We start from the raw sequence: 22,794 nt of genomic DNA, 5'->3' as shown, positions 1-22,794 counted from the left end.
CTGATTTACAAGCTTGATTTTTTTTGACCAAGAATCAGATCGGAGAGGGTAACAAGCAAGCATTTAGTCTGGTTTTTCAGCAAAGGAGTCAATGATTTTGTACCTTTTACACATTTCTTTGACGCAATGACCCGGTTTTGGCTAATCTGTTAATACAAAGCTAAGATTATGACTTGCAACTGATTGTGTCCACTCCTGAAAAATAAAAAATAATCTATAAGGAAGACAGACAGTGATGCATGAAATCAAAAATCATGTACAGTATGTAGAGGTTTGGGTAGGCAACCTATATTTAGTTTGCGCATGACAATGGCATGCGATTTATCATGCAGCCCTAATTTAATTATCCAAAACCACTGTCCCCACAAATAGGGCTCTAAAATGAGCCAACTCCACATTAATCTAAACACGCATGGGCTGCTTGTGTGCAAAACAGGAAGGCAATATATGTTCCTACACATTACGGAGAACTAAAACAGAACGTATGGATTAGGCTTGTAATGGCTGCATAGATGCTTTAAAAAGATTTCTTAATGTATGAGTGTTCAAACATTTCTGTTCATTTTAGCATAATGCAACAGAATTGTCAACAGATGATCAACAGATATTTATGCCTAGGCGTGCAGTGTATTGTCAGTGCCATGTCCAGACCAGCTGAACTACATTCCCCACAATCCTCAGCACTGCTGATCTCACAACCAGAGAGCACTGTATAAATACTTGTAACATTATCAGCAGAATCTCTTGACACAAAAAGTCAAGCAATTGCAATACTATGTGGGTAGCAAATCAGAGCCACATCTAAAGAGCTCATCATTGCTTCTGACCTTTGACATGAAATGAAGTACATAAAGATGCTAAATAAAATCACATTAGAACAACGGTAAAATAGTAAAGGGATAGTTCACCCAAAATTTTGTTGTTCCAAACTGCAGAAGAATACATTCTGAAAAATGCCTATGTCCATATAATGGAAGTCAATGGGGTTCCAAAAAAAAACCCTGGATCCCACTGATTTTCATTGAAAAATATCACAGTGTTTTTCTGGTCAAAAGAAAGAAAGTCAGTCAGTCAATCATACAGGTTTGGAATGTCATGACGGTGAGTAAATGATGACAGAATTAACGTTTTTGGGTGAACTATCCCTTTAAAGCAGCCAAAACCCTGGATCAGCAGTTCACTGACAGTTCAAGGCTGGGTCATTCAGCCAGGCCCAGATTTGAATCATATGTTGAGGACTTCTGGGATGGACCAGCATCAGGCTTTTATAGGCACAGGCATTATTGCGATATTTCTCCTCGATATCAAAGGTTCTGAAGCCTTTGTGCTTCTCAGGGGCAAGGCCCAGTTTCTTAAGGCACATACCTGTGTATACATCATCAATGGGGTAGAGGGGCACCGACCTTGAGATGTTATGAAGTTTCTGGATCAGCTGTCCCGAGAACAAATAACCGCCCCCACCCGCATAGGCTGGGTACGTTCCAACAAACATGCTTTCCGGGATAAAATACTTGACCTTTTTGTCTCTATGCGGACCAGCGTTGGTGATCACATCTCCTACAAACAGTTCCTTGGCTTTGGCATGAGAAAGGTTGCTTAGGAAGTCTATAATGCGGATGGTGTTAACAAAAACATCGTCATCGCCCTTGAAAATGTAACTGACTCCAGGACAGCGGGTTCTCAGCCATTCCAGGAAAAGCACTTCCTTGATGGTGAGGTTGAAGAAGGTGTCCCTATAGTCCCATTGAAGAATATCTCCATGTATGGAGCTCTCATGGTGGAGCATCTTTGAGAGATCAGGGAAGTGGTCCTCCATGGCTGCGTTTCCAAGAAGAAACACCGTAACGACAGTCTTGTTTGCAAGGCGACCAGCTTTGCCCCACGACTCGCGGATGGCCTGACGTCGATCAAAGTGTGGGACTAAAGATTTAATACCTAGGAGGAGGAACGGTGGGTCTTTGCACATGTTTGGCTGGTCCACCACGATGGGATAGGACCTGCAGCGCATATACAGCAGGAAGTCCTTGAAGCGATCCGGTAGCGAGTTGTAATCCTTGACTTGGGTGGTTACCCTGAAGTCTGGCTCACAGGAGTCCAGACTGACTGTGTCGTTTAGCCAGTCTGGAAGCTTATCAATTGTGAAGTTGAGCTTTCCTAGGTTGCGGTTGTTGATGTAGTTCAGCTGTTGCTGCAGGCGATTCCAGTAGGTGTCACTGGGAAGATCTTTTGCCCAGAAACGCTTCGTGGGAACCAGCTGCTTATTTCTGTTGCTGTCGCCCTTCCCAGCATTGCGAGAGACCTCCACCACTATGAAGATGAACACCATCGTCATCATCACCATGACCTTCATCTTCCTCCGAGGTCCCTGCATGGTGTCGAGAGTCACCACCTAAACAGCAGAGACAAAAAAAATAACATAGGTAAGGACGTTAGGGACTACTCTCAGGACTACAGACTAAAAGGTGACTAGGCAGCCACTGGCTCCTAAAACTAAACATTTATGAGCCAAAGTGATAGAGCTGATAATAATTTATCAAAAGTGACAAAGACATTTATAAACGTTACTAAAAGATTTCCATTTAAATAAATGCTGTTCTTTTGAAATTTCTATTCATCGAAGAATCCTAAGCAAATGTATCACCGTTTCCACAAAAATATTTAGCAGCACAAATGTTTTCAGCATTGATAATAGGAAATTAGCACCAAATCAGCATATTAGAATGATTTCTGAAGGATCATGCGACACAGAAAACTGGATAATGGCTGCTTAAAATTCAGTTTTGCCACAACATGAAAAATTTACATTTTATAATATATTAAAATAGACAGCAATTGTTTTAAATAGTAATAATATTTCACAATATTTGATCAAATAAATGCAGCCTTGGTGAGAATAAGAGACTGCTTTCAAAAAGGTTAAAAAAAAGAAATGAGAATTTTTTACTTGTTTGGAAAAAAAAAGGGTCAAAAAGGTTCTTAACCACATGCCCAAAAAAATTTACGTGACGCAGATAACCACAAAGCAAATCCTGTTTGATGGTAAAACATGTAATGCTTCAAAGATTGTTTGTGCAGATGATGGCAACTAAAGTGTTTAAGTACGGCATGCTAATAATAATAATAATATTAATAAGCGTAAATGTCAACCATAGATGACTAAAGTCATTGTAAGTCGAGAAGACAAATGATCAGTGGACACAAGGACATCAGTTACTTGAAGGACCAAATTTCAAGCATGGCTGTTTTAATTTTAGACCGGCAAGCTAAACTAAACTAAGGGAACCTCTTTATGTTTAACTCTATATGAGAGTTAACCCGCAATTTCATAAAGAACACTTTTTTTGGGACGACTTGTAATAATTTTGTCTCTTGACATTCAAAATTCCAATAATATGAGAAATGTTTCACTTCGGACAATTCACATTTATTGAAACCTAATATTACTTCCTTTATTTAATCTAAAAATGTCACTTTCTCATCCACCTGCTGCTTCTCTTTCACCAACTCCTCCCTCTTTCTTTTGCTTCATTGCTTTTGTCTCCCAGCAACCCATCTGCTCTGTTACACGTGGTTTCTCTCATTTATTCAACTTCACATTCTTCAGTTCAGCTTACTTTTCCATTCTGTCTGCTCTACCCTAGCCCACTTTCCACTCACTCCTGTCTTATTCTTTGTATAACCTACACCCTTCGCTGTAACTCTCTAAGGGACACCAGTATAAGGCCTAGTATCTCCTATGGAACAGAGCTGTATGTGAGTTTAGAGGTAGTCTAGCGTAACAGGTACGACATAAAGGACTAAATTTAGAGTGGCCTCATGAGCCAGCTGGCCTCTGGGATCAGTCGTGATTTAAAGACTACATATGAGCCAGTCATTGATTTCCAACAAAAAACAGCATTATCTTTTGATTTGAAAAATGCATAATGTCCAAACTATAAACTAAAACACTTTTCTTATTTTAGTGAATTTTGACTAAATATTGTATACAATAAATGTTTGATGTCAATAATCTAGCATACATGTCATTTATGATCATTAAACTGCATTTTATTATATAATGATCAAAACTAGTACAAGGGTCAACCACACCCAGGGGGGCCGTAACGATTCCAAGGGCCCTGATCAGAGAGGGGGCCCGATGCAAACCCTGGCCCGACACAATTTCTACTGAGGGGAAGGCAATTTTAGCAAGCTGTGGTGTGCGGGATCATTTTTCTGTTATATAATGATGGGAATTATATCTGCCAGTCACCTTGCTCTCGCTCTCGCTCTCTCTCTCTCTCTCTCTCAAAAAAATAAAGGGGCAGTGGACAAGAAAAACTAATACAATCAGAATTGTTTTTTCTCAGCTAAAATACTATTGAATTATGAATGAATTACTTAGGGCCATGTGTGCCTGTTTACCTGTGCACAGGCGAGACTGTGGAGGGCCCAGATGTATGGTGCGCAGGTGCTAGCAAATGTTTTTAGCCCATCCTGACACACTAACAGAGCGAATCACAGAAACAGGGATGATGTGGAGAGGAAATCCAGATCTGGGGAGAAAGAAAAACAAACATATTTTCCTGCTGCTGCACTAATGGATACATGGAAGATTTTAGGGAACATCAGTGCCTGAAACAGCAAAAGTAAACAGTCTGTTCACACTTGAGGATTAGTCCAGGTGGTTTGAGCTCAATTATTTGTTGACCTTGCTTGAAATCACTAGGTGAAAAATATCACTTATCATTGAGTGACTGAAAATCTGGTGTATGTAGTACTTTTCACAAAGGTAAATCAAGCTCTAAAGCTAAACAAATTCTGAGATTATTAGCAAAGAACACTCTTCCCTTCACACCCTCTTCCACTGTGACTCCACTCAAATGTCTTCATATCCACAATGCCACAATGCAAATAACTGTTTGAAACTGACAAATTGAAATGGAAACAACTAAAAGAACACATTTAATATATCAGGCCTGATTTTTTTTTCCCCATAAGAACATGACGTATATATAGTCGTAAGAACATTTGTGTGTGTGTTTGTGTGTGTATACATACATATACAGTAAATACACACACACATATACATACATATATATACACACACACATACATACATACATATATACACACACACACACACACACACACACACACACACATACAAATTTTTAGCTATAAACTTAACCTAAAATCTGAATATTTTACTGGAAAAAAAAATCTAAAAGAAAAAAAATAATTCTAAAACTACAAACAAGCAACAAACATTACTTAAACATTTCAAGGAAATCTCACTCACTCATTCTTCCGTGGGGAGCAGGGGGTGAAGAGGAGGTGGGAAGATAAAGCAAACACTGTTGCCATGGAATATAATGAGTCTACGACAAACCCGTCTACTACTGAAATGGGGCAATAAGTAGGCCTACTGATCTTAATGGATGGAAGACTCATTTTTGTTAAAAGCATCGCCACAACAATGAAAGCCATGTCCAGGGCATAAAGTACTTTTGAGGGCACTGATGACTTGTGCAAGAACTACAATCCAGACATTTAGTGCATTTGCTCCTATTCTCTCTGACCGTAAGTGCACAACGTAGCTGAAGAGTCCCCAGGAGGTGAAGTCTCTTATTAATAATTAACACTACATTTGCTGTGTAAACAATGACCTGAAACACTCTCCACCTCACATCAACAGAATAAAGACTCACACTGATCCTTTCACTAGCTCTTTACAAACGGTTTAACTCTGTTCACTTTTACAATCCAGCTCATCTATGGTTGTGAAAGAATTTTCCTGTTTTGTAAAACCAACCAACTTGTTGGTTAGGAAAGGAACTTAAGCAACCGTGCCCAAAATCCAAAGCAGAAACCATAGCAACTAGGCAATGCCAAAAAATAGGATTATACACCATGGGGTGGTATATATTTTGTGCTGCTGCTGTAGATACATTTACATTTGTCTGTATTGAGCAGGGGTCTCCAAACTCGGTCCTGGAGGGCCAGTGTCCAGCAGAGTTTAGCTCCAATTAAACACACCTGCCTGGAAGTTTCTAGTATGCCTAGGAAGACCTTGATTAGCTGATTCAGGTGTGTTGAGGCAAGTTGGAGCTAAACTCTGCAGGACAATGGACCTCCAGGACCGAGTTTGGAGAGCCCTGGTATAGAGTATTTATTTGTATTTTTGCACAGCTCTCAGCAGGCAGGACGGATTTAGATTTTTTACATGTGAGAAAAGGTGAATGTAAATGTAATGAGAAATGAAAGAGCGTTGTTGAGAACTTGTCCAGAACGAGTCAAAACAAGTAAGAATCCGTTGTTCTGCCTTTTGGCACAATGCAAAGCAGAGCTGAATTGACTATAGTTGCCAAGCAACATCACGACTTACTGCATTAATACAGAATTCAACTGACGTGCGGTTACAGGTGTGCATGTATGGTTAGGTTTTCTCAATTTCAGAGATGGAACTATGCGTATTACATTAGCTTTCCTGTCTTTACTCAATTTTTACGAGATATGAAGCCATTTCTGTACTGATGCCAAACTTCAACTCAGTTCAATTCGATTCACATATTACATATACTCAAACTTATTTTTCTTGCCTTGGCAAGTTCTAAATATAAAGAGAAAATCAAAATGTAAGTATTTAATTCACTTATTATGAAAAACTGGCATTAAAACACATTAAAACTCTTAGCTAACTGGCAAAAATAACCCTACTATGATATATGGTTCAACAATTAATGACCCAATACACACTTCACAAAAGTAAACAGAAAGTCCTTACAATCATAAGTCCAACAATATGGAAATCTGTAAACATGACGTATGCTGAACAGGAAAATTAACAATTTTGTTTTGTAAATGTCTCAAGTTTTCAATAGTTTCCTGTTAAATATGGTTTACTTGAACCATGTTTACCCTCAATGCAGGAGAACCCGTATCTATGTAGTCTGTCATATTTTCTTTAACCTTGCATAGTTTGGTTAATGGCTTTTTAAAGGATGAATGGGTGTCACGCAACCTGTCCATGTTGGCATCTGACCGATTTGTCACGTTTCAGATGAATTTGTAGAAACATTTCAGAGTTTGATTGGATGCACATCCGTAAATTTTGTGCTTATCAACCCTTTTAAAACCTAAAATGTCTATTTATTTTGCCAACCAAACTATGCTAAATACAAAATGCAGCTAATCATGCACTGCCCACAACCCTTAAGGAATAGACCAGTGACCAACCAGATGAGAACCACTGTCCTAGTTGACAAATAATTACATACGAGCAAGAAACCATGAGACAAAACCAATATTTAACGTGTGTGCATGCATGGATGAATGAGAACAAACTATATTTAGCTCCATTTGAGATTGAAAGCACTGTCTATTCACCCACTCACTGGTAATAATCTCTGTGAGACTTCCAGCCCATTGCTGTTGTGAGACTTTAATGTCACATATGAATAATAATGTTTGGGGTTAAACAAAAAGCAAGCCGGCCATTCTGTGATGAACTACCTGGGCTCAGGTGCACAGTGATGGTAAACTCAGACATGCATGTGGATTGAATCATTTTTAAGAGAGCATCTCTCAAAAGAAGGTCGCAAACTCACCTCTGTATAGGTCAAACACCCTCAAAAGATCACCAACACATTGACTCAAAAAGATCAACAGAAAACAATGACATTAAAAAACGGGTCCAAATAACTAAGCATTACTAAACACACAAAGAATGTGCCAATGTCTCAAGACAATACCATTCAAAAGTTTGGGGTTGGTAAGATTTTTTTTTATGTTTCTGAAAGACGACTATTATGTTGCTAATGACTGCATTTATGTGATCAAAAATACAGTAATATTGTGAAATATTTTTGCAATTTCAAATAACTGTTCTCTATTTTAATATATTTTTAAATGCAATTTATTCCTGTGAAGGCAAAGCTGAATTTTCAGAATCCTCTACTCCAGTCTTCAATGTCACATGATACTTCAGAAGCCAATCTAATATGCAGAGTTGGTGCTCTCAATGTTGAAAACAGTTGTGTTACATAGTATTTTTGTGGAAACCGTGAAAAGTTTTTTGATGAATAGAACATTTTAGACACTTTTGATGAATTTAATGCTTTTAACTTTTGAATGGTAGTGTTATTTGTGAAGGAAGAAATGTGGGCAAAAATGATTTAAGCTAATCTTTCACTTGGCAACGTGAAACAAAAACAAGGCCATTACCAGTCTATCACCTCCCCTTTAACAGTATATATATCTCAAGTCTCTTCAGGCACTACGTAGATTTCCTGGAAGTGGATGAATTCGCCATCACTGAAACTAATTGTCTGAGTGGAGTTGGGTGGAATTTTTTCCCATGTGGCGGCTAAACGGAACAAGTGACTAAAACAAAATGACATGAAAAAGTCACATTAAAGGATCTCAAAGGACACTTCCGAGGAACGCCGCTGCATGCCAGGAAGGCCCCCACCCCCCTTAAGAAACTGACTGCCTGCTTGCTGTTGTCTGCAGGTTTTTGCTCAAAAAACAAGCCTCTATACCTTTAACACATCCTGCAGGTTACTTTGAAAATGCTTGAGTTTAAACGGGTAAAACGAGACTAACACCTTGGGGGCACAAGCTTACATTAAAGGGCATTCCTTGAGTCATCATGGAACTGTATAGAACTGTATAGGGATTTACCCTAGCTAGTCAAAAACCCCACTGACGCACACTAAGCACTACCTGGTCTTCCTACTCCTGCTCATCATGCACAATGACTTAAGAAGCACAAGAAGAGAAAACATGTCGTCCTTCATTACTTCTAAAATGTTTTGGAGTGCTAACATTTTTTAGTATACAAAGAAAATCATTGATGCAAGAAAATATACTTCAATTTTTCCAATCCAAACGCACTGCCACAACCTAAAAGACTTATGAGGATGTACTAAGCCCAAGCACAGACTTGAAGACCGTACATTCCCTAAGAGCATGCAATCTCTTTGCAATCATGCTAACATTCTACATGCTAGTGAAACCCAGGCAGGAATGAAACTCGTTCTGACTCCACAGTTAAAACCACTTGAAATGGTTACCAGCGATGAAGTTAATTGTTACAAATAAATTCTCATCTTTAAATCCTATTTACAAGGTTGTATTTTAAAGTCAAAATATGGTACAGGGATATTTCTAGGATTCTAGCTCAACTTCCTCTTTCCTGTATTCAGTCAATCCAAGATACAGAAATACAGAAATACAGAAATACTTGTAAAATTATTAATTAGATACATATTCAAAATCATCTGAAACACCATGATGTAGCCACTGATAATTAATCTTATTCTAGATCTAATCACACATTAAGTTTAGCTGAGAATTAACCCCCAAAAGATAATTTAAAAACATTGTTAGATGAGTAAAGCATTGAATAGACATTACAAAAAGTAGCTTTAGAAAGAAATATTTTGGTTCAACATTGCATAAATAACGATAATAGCTGGCCATTAATATTAAAAAAATGAATATTTAAATATGAAATGATTTTTAAAAAATGAATTGACACTCAAAATATGAAAATAAAACCTCCAGTGGGAAGTCTGAGTGAGTCATTCAATCATTCATTCAACAGACTCCTTCAAATGGATGATTAATACCGAAACGAAGCAAGTGACTGTCTTTATTCTATTATTCATTAATAGATGAATAGTATTAATCTGAATTGCTCACTGAATCATTGACTCGAGAAAAACGTAAGGCAGATTCATTCAGGAACGAAACACTATTGTGTTTCTAAGAGACGCACAAAAGTTCTGCTGTGGCTTTGTTTGAACTATTTTCATTAGCAAAATTGAGCAAAACAAACAATATAATATTGTGTTTAAAATTTCACATAATATTAACCTTATTGAACTATTGTATAAAACAAATATCACATTTGCAATCGAGCAGATATTCGGGGACAAAAACAGCACTCTTGCGCGTGTGAAATATCATATATAGTTTATATCAAAAACCCATATGCCTTATTTTTTCCATAATTAATCACACCAATTAAAACATTAAATTGTAAGTAGACATAATTACTTTTATTCGGTGTTGCATCTGAATAAATGTTTTGAGATTATCAAAATGTTTATTTGAAGTGTCAGTTTTTGTATTATTAGTCAAACCTGAACACACACACACTCATACATTAAGAGAGAGAAAAGCCGTATCTGCGTATATTACGAAAAGACTGATAAAGCGTTGTGCTTGGTTTAAGGCTAGATTTTTCATTCATGTTTTAACAGGACACACTGCAGCATATGTGAGTTAATGTTATTAACCTTTGTGGATGCGTTATAAGATGTGATGCATTCTAAGTTTTGATGCTGTCATTCCGGTATCTTTTCCACATTCACTGCATCTAGCTGATCTTCATGAAGTTCCTGATTCTGGCACACTATAACCAAATGTTAGAAGGGTGGCTTCCGCCATGTTTCAAACCTTTCTCTCTCTCTAACTCGAGTGCCCATCTCTGCTTCAGAGTACTCGGTTACTCATGCTAATCCATAAGGATGACTTTCTTTTTTCCAGGATTTGTTTGTCCTTCTCTGAGAAAGGGCATTCGGAATCAAACAGGTCTTAAGAAACATTCCTGCAAGTCAGGGCTGTGCAATTAATCGCATGCGATTGTCATGCGCATCTCATCAGTAAAGCCGGTTCCGTGATTAGTAGTAAATCTCCATCACCTGCTTTCAGATGGAGCGGCATTTACTACACAGAGCCATAGTTCACTGACAATTAGGCAATATCGCGTTCATTATTGCAGATTTAATCGCCTTTTGAAACGCTTTTTCTACGCGGTTTGGCCGTTCGTCCACACGCAAACGCAGCACCAGGTTACTGAAACCGAACATTTTTGAAAACGCCTGCCAGGGTGAAGATTTTCAGGAGGTCTCGTGACTTTCGTCAAATCAAATTGTGCATAGAAAACTTTAACCGCCAACTGTTTATCATGGCTGCTGGAAGTACATTCTTCAAGCATCAATTCAGTCGCGTCTTCCTCTAACTTAATATGTTAAGGTAAATTTCGGATTTCTGCTTACTAAATGATTTGTATATATGCTTGCATATCTACACGGCCTGAAATTTGGTGTGAGGTTGCGGGTATTGCATACAGTGTTAACTCCCGCAAGTGCCACGTTCGGTAAATTCCCACTCACTTATGAGACGCGCGATCTGCGCTGCCTCGTCTCTCTCTCTCACGTGCGTTCTGCAGTCACTTGGATAAGTCGTTGTTGCTTGTGCTTTGTGCTTTGATGAGTTTGAGCGCGTGGAAGATTTTTAACTCAAACCATTGCAGTCTGTCAGTCATATAATGGAAGTCAATGGGAATCAACAAACAAAACCAAATTAAACCCTGCGGCTTGTCTACTATGTCTACTATGCCAGAGCACATACACGCGTCGTGCGCCGGATGTTGGACACTGCGGTGTATAAGAGGTAAAAAATTATAAGGGTCAATGACGTGACAGCTAAATTTTCTGTCCGATAGAATTTTTTCAGTTAAAAATTGATTTAAATAGGCCATAACTTTTTTTTTGTAAACATCTTTGAAATTACCCTAAATTAATAATTTAATAATTTATAAAATAATTTATATGGTTGAAATATGAATCACTGCTACAGTATGCTTAAGTGAATGGTATTTTTAACATATTTTTATCAGTTTTATGCAATTTACAGGAAAAATAAGTCTGTTAACTACATTTAAGAAGGCAACTCTGAAATTATAGAACAAAAATAAGAGATCATTATTTACAAAAACTCAAATTAAATGCAAATACTTTGTTTCTAAACCCTTTAATTACTGAGAACATTTAAAAAAAAAATGTTAAGCATGTTAAGGAAATTATTTGATTTTAATATAAATCATGGTCGCACCACATGACATTTTTAAAGGCTACGGCCAATTCATCTAGATGAAAAAACACTATAATCACTTCATTTTAAATTTTAATATGAATTTATGTGTACACAACATTCTTAAAGTTTGAACAATTACAATAGATATTATTATTTTTTGTATTTTAAAATTGGCCTGTCGAAAATCCTTATACGTCAATGACCCATAAATACTGTTCAGTTTCTTGCACAGACCGATCGTTTCGTGTCTTCACACATCAATGTATCGTCACGAGCCGCAGGGTTTAATTTGGTTTTGTTTGTGTATGTTTTTTTGACTCTCAAAGCCGTGATTTCCATTCACTTCCATTTTATGACTGACAGACTGCAACGGTTTGAGTTAAAAATCTTCGTTTGTGTTCTACTGAACAAAGTCACCTACATCTTGGATGCCCTGGGGGTAAGCAGATAAACATCAAATTTTCATTTTTGGGTGAACTATCCCTTTAATGTCATTTCTAACCGACAACTGTAACAACAAATAAAGTTTAGGGAGAAAGGAACCTGTAGCTGAGAGGAAGAACCTTAAGTTACATTATGAATTCTTGTTTAGGCTGGATTCATAGAGAGGAAGAATAAAACTAGAAGAGTTTAAAGGTCATTTAATGTATTTTAACGGAAAAGCTGTCATTCGATTCCCTAAAACTATCATTTTAACTTCACTGACATTTTGATTCACTTTCCACCTGACTGTGTGCAGGAGTCAAAATGCAAACAAGGCACACACACACCATAAAACTGCAAAATGTTTGATTGAAAAGCTATGGAGATTGTTATGAGTAAATGATGCATTTTATATACGGCAAGAAGAATGTTCCTGTTCATACCATTAACCCAATAGGCTGTTCTAAACCGACAGTTACACCATATACCATCTGTCAAAGTAAATTCATCCCATGTACAGACATGATCAGGCAGAGTCCAACCTTATGAGGATTCATTTAAATTACAAAAAGTGAAACTGGAAAGGGGGAGCAGCTGATATCCTCTATTACTGAATCTACTAGCCTACTAACACTCATTTTATCTAATAAAATCTAACACAGATACTCACGTAAGCATTAATATAAACAGCTTCCTATGACACGAACCCTGGCAGCGACTAAATTTAGACATTAGTTATTTCTCTGAATCACCTTACCATTTGCTTGGATTTCCGAAGCGACTTACTATTTTAACTCTGACACGCAATCTGTGACTGTAGCTCTCTCACCCAGGTGACGCCGAACAAGCTACAAACAAACTTTACTTCTGAGTCTGACCGGTAAAATGCCAAAAAGTCACCCATATACACATTAACTTTCGCTAAAACAGTATTTGTAAAGAGAACCCGTTTACAACTTTATTTAAACAAAGCTGTAAAGCAAATAAAAAGGGGTGTTTGCGGACTGTTTTAGCGGACCTGCTAACGTCAAAACCCACCCGCACCCGACGACTCCGCGTCGCACTCCTGGCCGCGCGTACAACATGAAAGTTAAACATTCGGACTTCTTGCTATCAAACCTCAGCGAACACCGACTGGAACCGAACTGATCTAATGCGAAACTTCTGCCTTTATCTTTGTAAAAGTCATTATTACCTTTCAGCTCCAGCTGTGATAGCGTGTTCACATCCTGCCTGTCTCCAGATCTGCTCATGGTGATCCACTCCACCCAGGGCGGGGTATAAACCCTCCTTACTATGTATTTACCATACATTCACTTTGTTTACAGTGCTCTATTCCATTCGTCACTGGGATGAAAACGCATTGCCTAGTGTTTGCCTGGAAATACTTCTGAAAGTTCCTTGTACTTCGACTGGTTGATTTTTGGATTTACATCGGTTTTTAGGGTTAAATTCAGGCGAATACTACTGTATAAAATGTAAATTATATATTTAATTAGATTTCAAATTACTTTAGCTCATTCTAAACATTCATGTGAGGAGGAAAGGCTATAATAGCATCTGCTGTAAAATAATACCTGTGTTTGGAACATGTTAGCAGGTTTCTAGCTAGTCCAAACCAACAATAAACCACTTACCCGCAGGTCATATGGTGGTTTAAAGACCAGCAAATGACTTGGGCCAGCAAAGCAAGCTGGATTTTCCAGCAGGGAGTTAAACAAGCAATGAACCGACCTCAAACTCCACCTAAAACCAGCCTGACCAGAAAATACCAGTAGGGGGGAGTGGGGTAAGTTGAGCCAGTGGGTTAGTTGCTCCACCCCCTGTATCCTGGCAACTGTACACTTTTACTGTGACCTTGTATTTTGAAACCACCCATCATTTCTTCCAGTTTGTGAAAAGGAGAAACACATGGGAGGAGTGGAAGGAACCCGTTTACTTTAAAAACTGTTTTTGGCTTGTCAAAGTAACTGTTTTTAGCATAACAGATGTAATAGCTGTTACATCAAAGCAAATTTATCCAGGTCTAAAAATATTTATGATGCATATAGGTGATTTAGCAGCATATAAAACCATGCAAATCATTTAGCTAAATATTAGCCTGAATTGGTGAGCTAGCTAATTTTTTTTCCCAAAATGGCAGCTATGGGGGAGAGTGAGTCAAATGCTGTGGGGTAAATTGAGCCAACATTTTAACTTACCCCACCATAAGGGACAGTTAAGGTAAACTCTGAAATATAAACTAGTACTTTGTGATATTACGCAACTGGTTTAGTTTATCATATATATATATATATGTATGTGTGTGTGTATATATACATACATACATACATACATATTATTTGTAGTTTATTTGATAGGGACAGTGTGCAAGTGCACCAAATCCTTCTCTGATAAGAACCAGATGTTTTTCATCACATTATAATCATATATATATTTCCATCTGTCTCTAATGGCCTGTTCGACATTGCAGAAAAGCTAACATGCCAAGAATCTTTTGACTAAAATGTTTATTACCTTCAGTGACATTTATTCCTTCATTCTAATCCGGTTTTTATTTAATTTTACTCAACAAACTCTCTGTTTAGTCTGTGTTTGGGAAGGTTACAACTTTGGTGTTCAACATGCATTGTTTCAGAAATTCAAACAATTAAAGATTGAAATTTAAACTTAATTTGGTTGTTTTTTGTTGTTGTTGTTGAAGTTAGCTTTAAGACAAGAAATGTGGCTGTTTGTAAAAGGGAATTTGATTATTCCATTTGTTTTTAAAAGAGGTAAATTACATGGGTTTGAATCAGATTCAGTTAGATGGTCAGTTTAAACCCAGACGGTGCATCTTACCCACTGACTCAGATCAACTTACCCCTGACCTGGGGCAAATTGAGCCACGGGAACACTTTTTTTAATAAGAAGCCATATTTTTAGAACCCTTTGTCATCGATACATTCTGATCATTTAAAATGATAGAAAACATACTGAAATTACTTTATACTTTAATTGTACTTCTGCCTCATTTTCCCTTATCTTGAGGACCACATACGTAAAAATTGGCTCATCTTACCTCACTCTCCCCTACTAGTACTGGTACTGAAGAACTAGTTTTTCACCAGGGAAGTGTTGAAATTCACATGTTTGTGCTGGATTCCCTTTGCCAACATGACTGAAGTGTGGTCAGATGTAATGCATGACTTTGTGTGGTCCATCACAGGGGGAAATAAGTCATGCTTTTTTAATGAATCTCAGTTTCCATTGTTTGCTCAGCACAGACAAAGCTCTTCCTACTGCATCTCGCTGTCTTCACACAAAAAGTCTCTGTCCATATTTATTTTTATTTGACTATTGGTTCATATTAACATTATCAAGTAAGTCTGTCCTGTCAGTCAATTCATCAGGAACAACAGGTGTATTTGAAAGGTGTGAGCTTTGCGAGGTCATATGTCCTTATTGATTATGTTCTATTTCGTTTTTTTTCTGAATGAACAGGTGAGGCTTTGTCTGTGACTTCACACAGAACTGTGGATGTAACCCTCCTTACAGAGGTTTCAGGAGAAGCGTGTTCATATAAATCCACCAATCACAACTCTGAGGAAGTATAACCAGCTCTTACATAATTTCTTCCGATAATTCTTGTGGCATTCCTGCTCCACCCTAACTTTTCTTTCAGCACGCTGAGTTTTGAATTCAATACCATCCTGTATGGACAGCAAACAAGACCTACATTCTTTCACATTTATTTTTCTAGTAAATACCATCTGATACCACACTGAAAATGCCTTTATACAACTATATGTTTTTTTAATACTTTTATTCAGTAATGATGTATGGATAAAAAGTGTCAGTAAAGACATGTATAATGCTACAAAATATTTATATTTCAAATAAATGCTTTTCTTGTAAACTTTCTATTCATCAAAGATCCACAAAAATATTAAGTAGCGAAACTGCTTTAACACTGATAATAATAAGAAATGTTTCTTGGGCACCAAATCAGCATTAGAATACTGGAGTAATGGCTTCTGAAAATTCAGCTTTACCATCTCAGGAATAATTTACATTTCAAAGTATATTAAATTAGAAAACAGTTGTTTTAAATTATAATAATACTTCACAATATTACTGTATTTACTGTATTTTAAATCAAAAACATCAAAAAATACTTAAACATAAAACAATCATCATGTTCTCAAGTTTGATTTGAGATGAGAGCAAGAACATCTGACCATCTGTACAATAAGAGTCACATGATCAATGTCACAGATGTTGATTAGAGACCCAGAAATAGTGCAGAATCTAAAATATCTCTCATTCTAAATTCTAAAACTTTTAGCTTTAAAGCAGATTTTAAATCTCAGATTTTCAGTGGGGTCTCAGATTTTTGGATGCTGCTCTATACGAACATGTGAAATGAAGACTGAAGACCAACCTCTCTTTTACCCCTTACATATGTACTCTAGGAAAGCAATCCTGTCTGCTGCATCATTTCAGGCTGGTTTGCATACCAGCCATGGTAGCAGCAACTCTAGATCCATAGTTATGCAAAGACTGAACAAATTATAGCATTTGGTATCCGCATGGGTCGGACAGGGATCACAGACTCAGAAACATGAAACATCCACACCAGTGATCTAGAAAAAAGACCTAGTTTACATTTTGCTCAAATCACTCACACACAGATCACCCATTGCTATGTGAGAAAATGGTTATTAAAAACACAGATAATACTGCACTGCTTTGCAGATAAATAGTTAAAAAGGCAGATGGTAACAGGTGATAAAAGATTGATATCAAGAACCCTCTGTTAGTGTGGTTATTTCGAGAAGGTTAGAGAGGATTTTCAAACCTTGCAATTTGTAACAGACCCTCAAAATGCCCACAGCTCTAATCTCATTGAGTCTATTCTCAGAGCCTGTTTCCTGATACACAAATTAAGGCTGTTTCTGGACTAAACAAGTTTTTGTTTTTCATTGAAGATGTATCATGTAGAGGGCAATTGAAGGGATAGTTCACTCAAAGATAAAAATTCTTCCATCATTTACTTTCCTCAGTGGAGCATAAGAGAAGATATTTTGAAAAATGTCTTGGGATAAGACATGTTTGTCTTATGGATAATACATCATAAATACCTATAATATAATATAAGTCTGTGGGATCCAGTGTGTTGTTTGTAAGGACAGAAACAGTTGAAACATTCTTCAAAATAACTTATTTTGTGTTTCACTGAAGAAACAAAGTCGGAAAGTCTGGATTCTTAAATTATAGTTCAGCCTCTCAAATTATTATCTTTTATAGTCAGTTTGGGAATATGAGGCAGATATTCAAGTATGTAAGGTCATGTGAAAGGATATGCTCAAATATTTAGTGTGTGTGTGTGTGTGTGTGTGTGTGTGTGTTGAAACATCCTGTTGTTTGGAAACTAAAATGTTGTGGCAACTTTATAGATTAAATAAAGTGTTAATGCAGTGTAGGTCAAATAAGGAAAATGTCAAGCCTCTACTGCTCTCTTAGTCATGCCACTGAACTTGACATTAGACCTTCTGAATATCAAATATATATATATAGAAAATGGTTTCCTGAAGCAATGTATGCAAAAATTTATCACAGTATCCTACAGTTTCTACATCATGTCTATGCAGTCTGTGAGTTAGCAGACGACTTCCTTTACAGTAAGGCTGGAATCTCAAACAACATGATAGTGTGATTAATAAACAGACTATGCTTTGTAAATTTTCATATGAAAAGTTATCTTCATCCACGCACTCTGAGATTAAGGACCCTCAACAAAATTCAAGTAAAAAGAAAAAAAGAAGAAAAAAAAGCCAACTGATAGGAAAATTAAAAGCACCTTTCCCCTTAAAAAATAAGTTGATCAGATTTACAAATGATAGGAAATTATATTAAATCATAATGTATTAACAATATAAATAATACTAATGTATTTCTGTAAAATGCTCTTTTTAATGTGTCTAGGTGCATGATGGTGAGAAACAGGAGGAGAGAAGCTGTTGGTTTTAGAGAAATATACAATAAAAATAGAGGTTTCTAAACTAATGGAGTCATCAAAACACAGCTTGATTGACAGTGACACTTTCCAATTGAAAAATAAAAGTAAAACAACACAAAAAAAACACTCCAGAATAAGCTATTATCACCAAATACAAAATGTACAGATAACAAAAATCTCTTAACCTTTCCTTAAAAGCATGAACAGTAAACATTATCCATTGATTTCGGTCGAGAGTGTCTAGTAAAGTTTGACATTATATCTAAAAGGAGCTCCCGTGGGACAAAGAATAAATGACAATTAATAGCTATAATTCTGAAATTTTTTTTGTATATTTAAATAATTCCTGAACAGTCCATCATACGCCTCAATACCATAGGAAGTCAAAACCGACTGCTCAGCTGTGGGGTTTTGTCTGATTTCTGTGAAACTCAGGGGTAGTTTGAAGGAAATACCCCTGATGTGTCTTCACAGCTTGCGTGCATGTTTGAATTTCAAAGTCAACACAAAAAAGACAATGCTTGACGTGTCGAAATGTTATTTTGGTACTTATTCTGTATTTTGCTTTATGATCCACTTGTGCATTATTATGTGCAGTGTGCAAGGTTAAGATGACTGACATTAAGATGTTAATCCATCAAGACTGAAGTCTGAGAAGAACAAAATGTGATTTGTTCTGTGGTCTTGAGGCCAGCTCTGCTCAAAGGCTATTAAGTACTGAGCAGCTCAGTGCTGTTTATTTTGCTTGCTTCCATGCTCTCAGTACGAAATGTTTTTGGTACTCCATAACCATAGAGATGGTAAGGAAGAGAGCATTATCATCACCAGGGGAGAGAGAACCACGGAAACAGAACAAGGGACACTGAGTGTATGTTCTGTACACAAGGCCCCTCCTTTAGTATTTTCAAAGAAAACCTTGTTGTCTCCTTCTCATTACTGCTTTGAAATGATGGAGCATTGCTCCAAGACCTTCTGTCATCTCAGAAGTGTGAAAGGGTTTGTTGTTGTTGTTCTTGTCACATGTTGTTGAGTGCTTGAAGCATGTAAATCTACCCATGCATACAAAACCAAGCCTTTAAACACGCAGATCCATGGAGCAAAAGAGAGACTACTGTTTTCCATTTGAGACCATTAGGTCTGCGTCCCCCTGAGGGTTGTCTTTTTAATAGACATTAAGCAGAATATTAGGCTTAATTTCCTGCAGAGTCTTCATGAAACATAAAAGTCATCATCTAGGCTGTCTGTAGTCATACAGCATGCCACATGCGTGCAAAATGAGGAATGTGGTACCGCTTTAGGTGGCAAAGGTTGTTTATGTTGTGGGCTGTTCATTTCATTATGTTCATTTTAAATAAGAACAACATTTATTTGAAATAGAAATCTTTTCAAACATTATGAATGTCTCTACTGTTTAATTAATTTCAGCAATACAATAAAAGTATTAATTGCTTTTTTAAAAATGTAACTTTTTTTAAACAGAGCAGGGTATACAGTAAGTCAGATTACAGACACTTTGACAACAGAATCCTTCTACACACTCTGCCACACCTTTAACTCATTAGCACTGATCAATAATGCAGTGCTCCAAGTGCATTTATCTCACAGTTGCCATGGCAACATAGCAACCTCAGCACTGTGGCACCAAAGGGGGAGATGAAAAGATCAGTTAGAAGAAGAGATCAGGAAAAAAAATCAGATTAAGAGATGGGAACTACTGAATCAAAGAGCCAATTATATTCTAATTTGGCATCAAGACATCATCATATAGAGGTGAAATATCTCCCATCTCTGTAATTCAGTTTGAGCATCTTGCCATGAAGCAGATGCCTCTTATGCAAAGCCAGTTACAATTCACTATCTGTAGAACCACCTGACATTGCTGAAAAGCACAATGGTGAAGTCTGAAGTGATCTAAAGGTCACCCTGACTTGTAACTGAACTGGCTACCAACAGAATCTATGCCGTTCTTTCCTCTTTTTCAATTCTTTATTGTTAATTTAGGATATGACCTCACTCTGACTAATGATCAGTACCTCATTGTCTTTTGTAACATCAAACCACCAGATCTGCCGGATCTCTATACTGTTGACTATAGAGTAAAAAAAGAGCTTGTCTTTCAGCCCAGTCATTGAATTCAAGTGGGTGTTCTCAGTTCTCTCTGACACAGAGGACCAGCTGTCCTGAAGGGGAATGGTCACCTGTACCTAAAGGATATGCCTTCGCAAAACCAACCTAAAACATCAGAATTTTATCTTCATGTTGGGTACACATTTATATCTGGAATTGCATCTTTATATCATATGGTATCTCCCAACCATTTTAACTTACCTTTATTTCTGTTCATTATTACATGGACCAAGAGAAATGACTAGGTCTGGTTTGGCCCTTCATTCCTAGTGAAGCCAAATCTTAAAGCTACAGCAGACAAGACTTCTTGCTTTTCAGATTAAGCTCACATGTGTTTTCTCTAGCATTACATCAAATATCTCAACATTAAAGTGCATTTATATACATGTTTCTCTTTCATTTGGACTAATTAATGAATGAATCATTTTCATATATAAACTAGTCCGACTGAAATCGTAGCAGTCCGATTTTTGCGACCTGTTGACTACTTGACGCAATTGTAGCTCATCTTTGTAGCATGTACACAACGAAAGACAGATACATGCGAGGAATGCAATAAAAGCTAGGTATCGTACCAATCTGTATCAAATATTCGTTTTGTGTAATGCATATTTGCCATACGGAAACAAATACAACTCCGCATTTAAATGCAAAATACCCACTTGTGCAATCATACGTCATAGATTATTAAGAATATTTCTTAAAGAATTTCTCCAAAACATTATTTGAGATCCGTTATGCACATTAATATCATAGCGCTACTCCTTCTTTGTCAATAATTGTCTAATTTATCTAGATTTCACGGATTTAGTAGAAACATCTGAGACCAAGTTGACATATTAAACAGTCCTAAGAATGGCATTAAGTCTCATGAGGTATGAAATTAGGTCATCCAAAAAAATGAGGCTATTCAAATATTTCATAATGAGCAGCAGTACAAGATTCAGGTCATGTTTCATGAAGGAGAGTGATCTGATGACTGTCTTATAAATAAACAGGACATCCCACAATCCTAACATCCCAAGTCTACACTATACACACAGGGATTTCTGCACCAAATTCCCTAAAAAACATAGGATAACAAAAGGATTTCTGGTAGGTAAACTGGTTTTATAGGTGAACAATAAACTTTACACAGCACCTCCCTTCTGCTTTCTGTCTTCCATGTCATCTCCTGCGTGACATGATCTCCATACTGGAAAACGAGAGCGAGCACATAAATATAAGCCCTTTCAACTTCCAGCAGACATGTAAACACAAGCCTGGGAAGATTCTAAATGTTCCATAGAGGAGGAAGAAGAAGGAGAAAAGTAGTTTACTCAATGTTTACTTTGTCCAGACTCCTCTCTCCAGCTATTAAAAGCAAAAGTCTTCAGGCCTTGATCTTACTCTCAGCCAGCTGAAAGCTCTTCACAGGCTCTTGACCAGGCTTGACTTGTGTGCGTGTGTGTGGATTTGTTCTCAAACGCTTGCTACACAAGATACCCAGCAATGCAAGACACTATTTATGGAACCAACAGTGCATACTACACACACCTAATGGTCACAGTGCAAACTCACTTCAGAGTCTCCTCTCAGTAGAATCACAGAGGAATGGAAATTACATAAAAATATAAGTTTAATGGAAGTTTGGTTTGTATTCGTTTCTCAGTATGTACCTCAGAAAATGAAGCAGCGTGGAAATGATCAAGTAGAGAGAGAGAGAGAGGAGAAAACAGAAGGTCCTTCTGAGATCTAGAGCACTGATTAAATCCGGAAAATAAAGGAAGTCTGTGTTCTTAGAGTAAACGGACAAAATTACCCAAGAACACAATTACACAATTATGTGAGTTTTTCATAGCCAACAGCACAAGTCGAACCATGAGAAGAGATTTTTATGAAAATATAATACACTGGAACACTTCTGCGCAGCAAACGAGGCCCGACAGACCACATTTAGATGGCAATCTGAAGGAAGACTTGACTGCGTGTGTGAGAGAGGAACAAGATAAGACTGAAAAAAGAAAGATAAAAATACAACACAAAGAAATGTGTGAGACAGAACGATTCGAGATATACCTGGGCTCAAATCCTCTTTCTGTTTCTGTTCTTTGCAGATTCCTTGTACTTCTGGCCTTGTTGTGGTTTTGAACAAAACAGGAAGGAGAATTCTGTTGAAGTTCAAGTGTGCAGCATGAGCAGTGTGTGCACTTCTGCGGCTGCAGGGGAAAATAAAAGTACTCTCACTGCAAAACAATAAATAACAATAAATTTAAAAGAAAAATCGCAGACATTTTAGTCCTGTTTTCCAGTACAAATATTAAATCCTCTAAATTAGATATTGTGCAGAATTGTTTATGATAATCGTATGAAAAAAATGAAAATAAAATTAAGTA

At 37.1% G+C, this 22,794-nt stretch overlaps 1 protein-coding gene across 4 annotated transcripts; it reads right to left on the bottom strand.

Annotated features, from left to right (window-relative positions):
- Positions 1-1,092: 1,092 nt before the first annotated feature.
- Positions 1,093-22,585, bottom strand: b3gnt2b (UDP-GlcNAc:betaGal beta-1,3-N-acetylglucosaminyltransferase 2b). Of its 4 annotated transcripts, none has more exons than XM_016488002.1 (3): positions 22,478-22,585; positions 4,405-4,535; positions 1,093-2,389 (listed from the first exon to the last, which is right to left on the bottom strand). In XM_016488002.1, the coding sequence occupies exon 3, from the start codon at positions 2,369-2,371 to the stop codon at positions 1,178-1,180; it is 1,194 nt and encodes a 397-aa protein (XP_016343488.1). In that variant the 5' UTR covers positions 2,372-2,389; positions 4,405-4,535; positions 22,478-22,585; the 3' UTR covers positions 1,093-1,177. The 4 variants fall into 4 exon arrangements, with proteins under 4 accessions (XP_016343488.1, XP_016343485.1, XP_016343487.1 ...); XM_016487999.1 differs by lacking the exon at positions 22,478-22,585 and adding an exon at positions 13,487-13,551; XM_016488001.1 differs by lacking the exon at positions 22,478-22,585 and adding an exon at positions 13,330-13,479.
- Between the last annotated feature and the right edge of the window lie 209 nt (positions 22,586-22,794).

The sequence above is a fragment of the Sinocyclocheilus anshuiensis genome, unplaced genomic scaffold (assembly GCF_001515605.1).
Source record: "Sinocyclocheilus anshuiensis isolate Anshui unplaced genomic scaffold, SAMN03320099.WGS_v1.1 scaffold918, whole genome shotgun sequence".
Lineage (NCBI taxonomy): Eukaryota > Metazoa > Chordata > Actinopteri > Cypriniformes > Cyprinidae > Sinocyclocheilus > Sinocyclocheilus anshuiensis.
The sequence above is the reverse complement of the archived record's forward strand: the minus strand, read 5'-3'. Positions and strand labels throughout refer to the sequence as shown.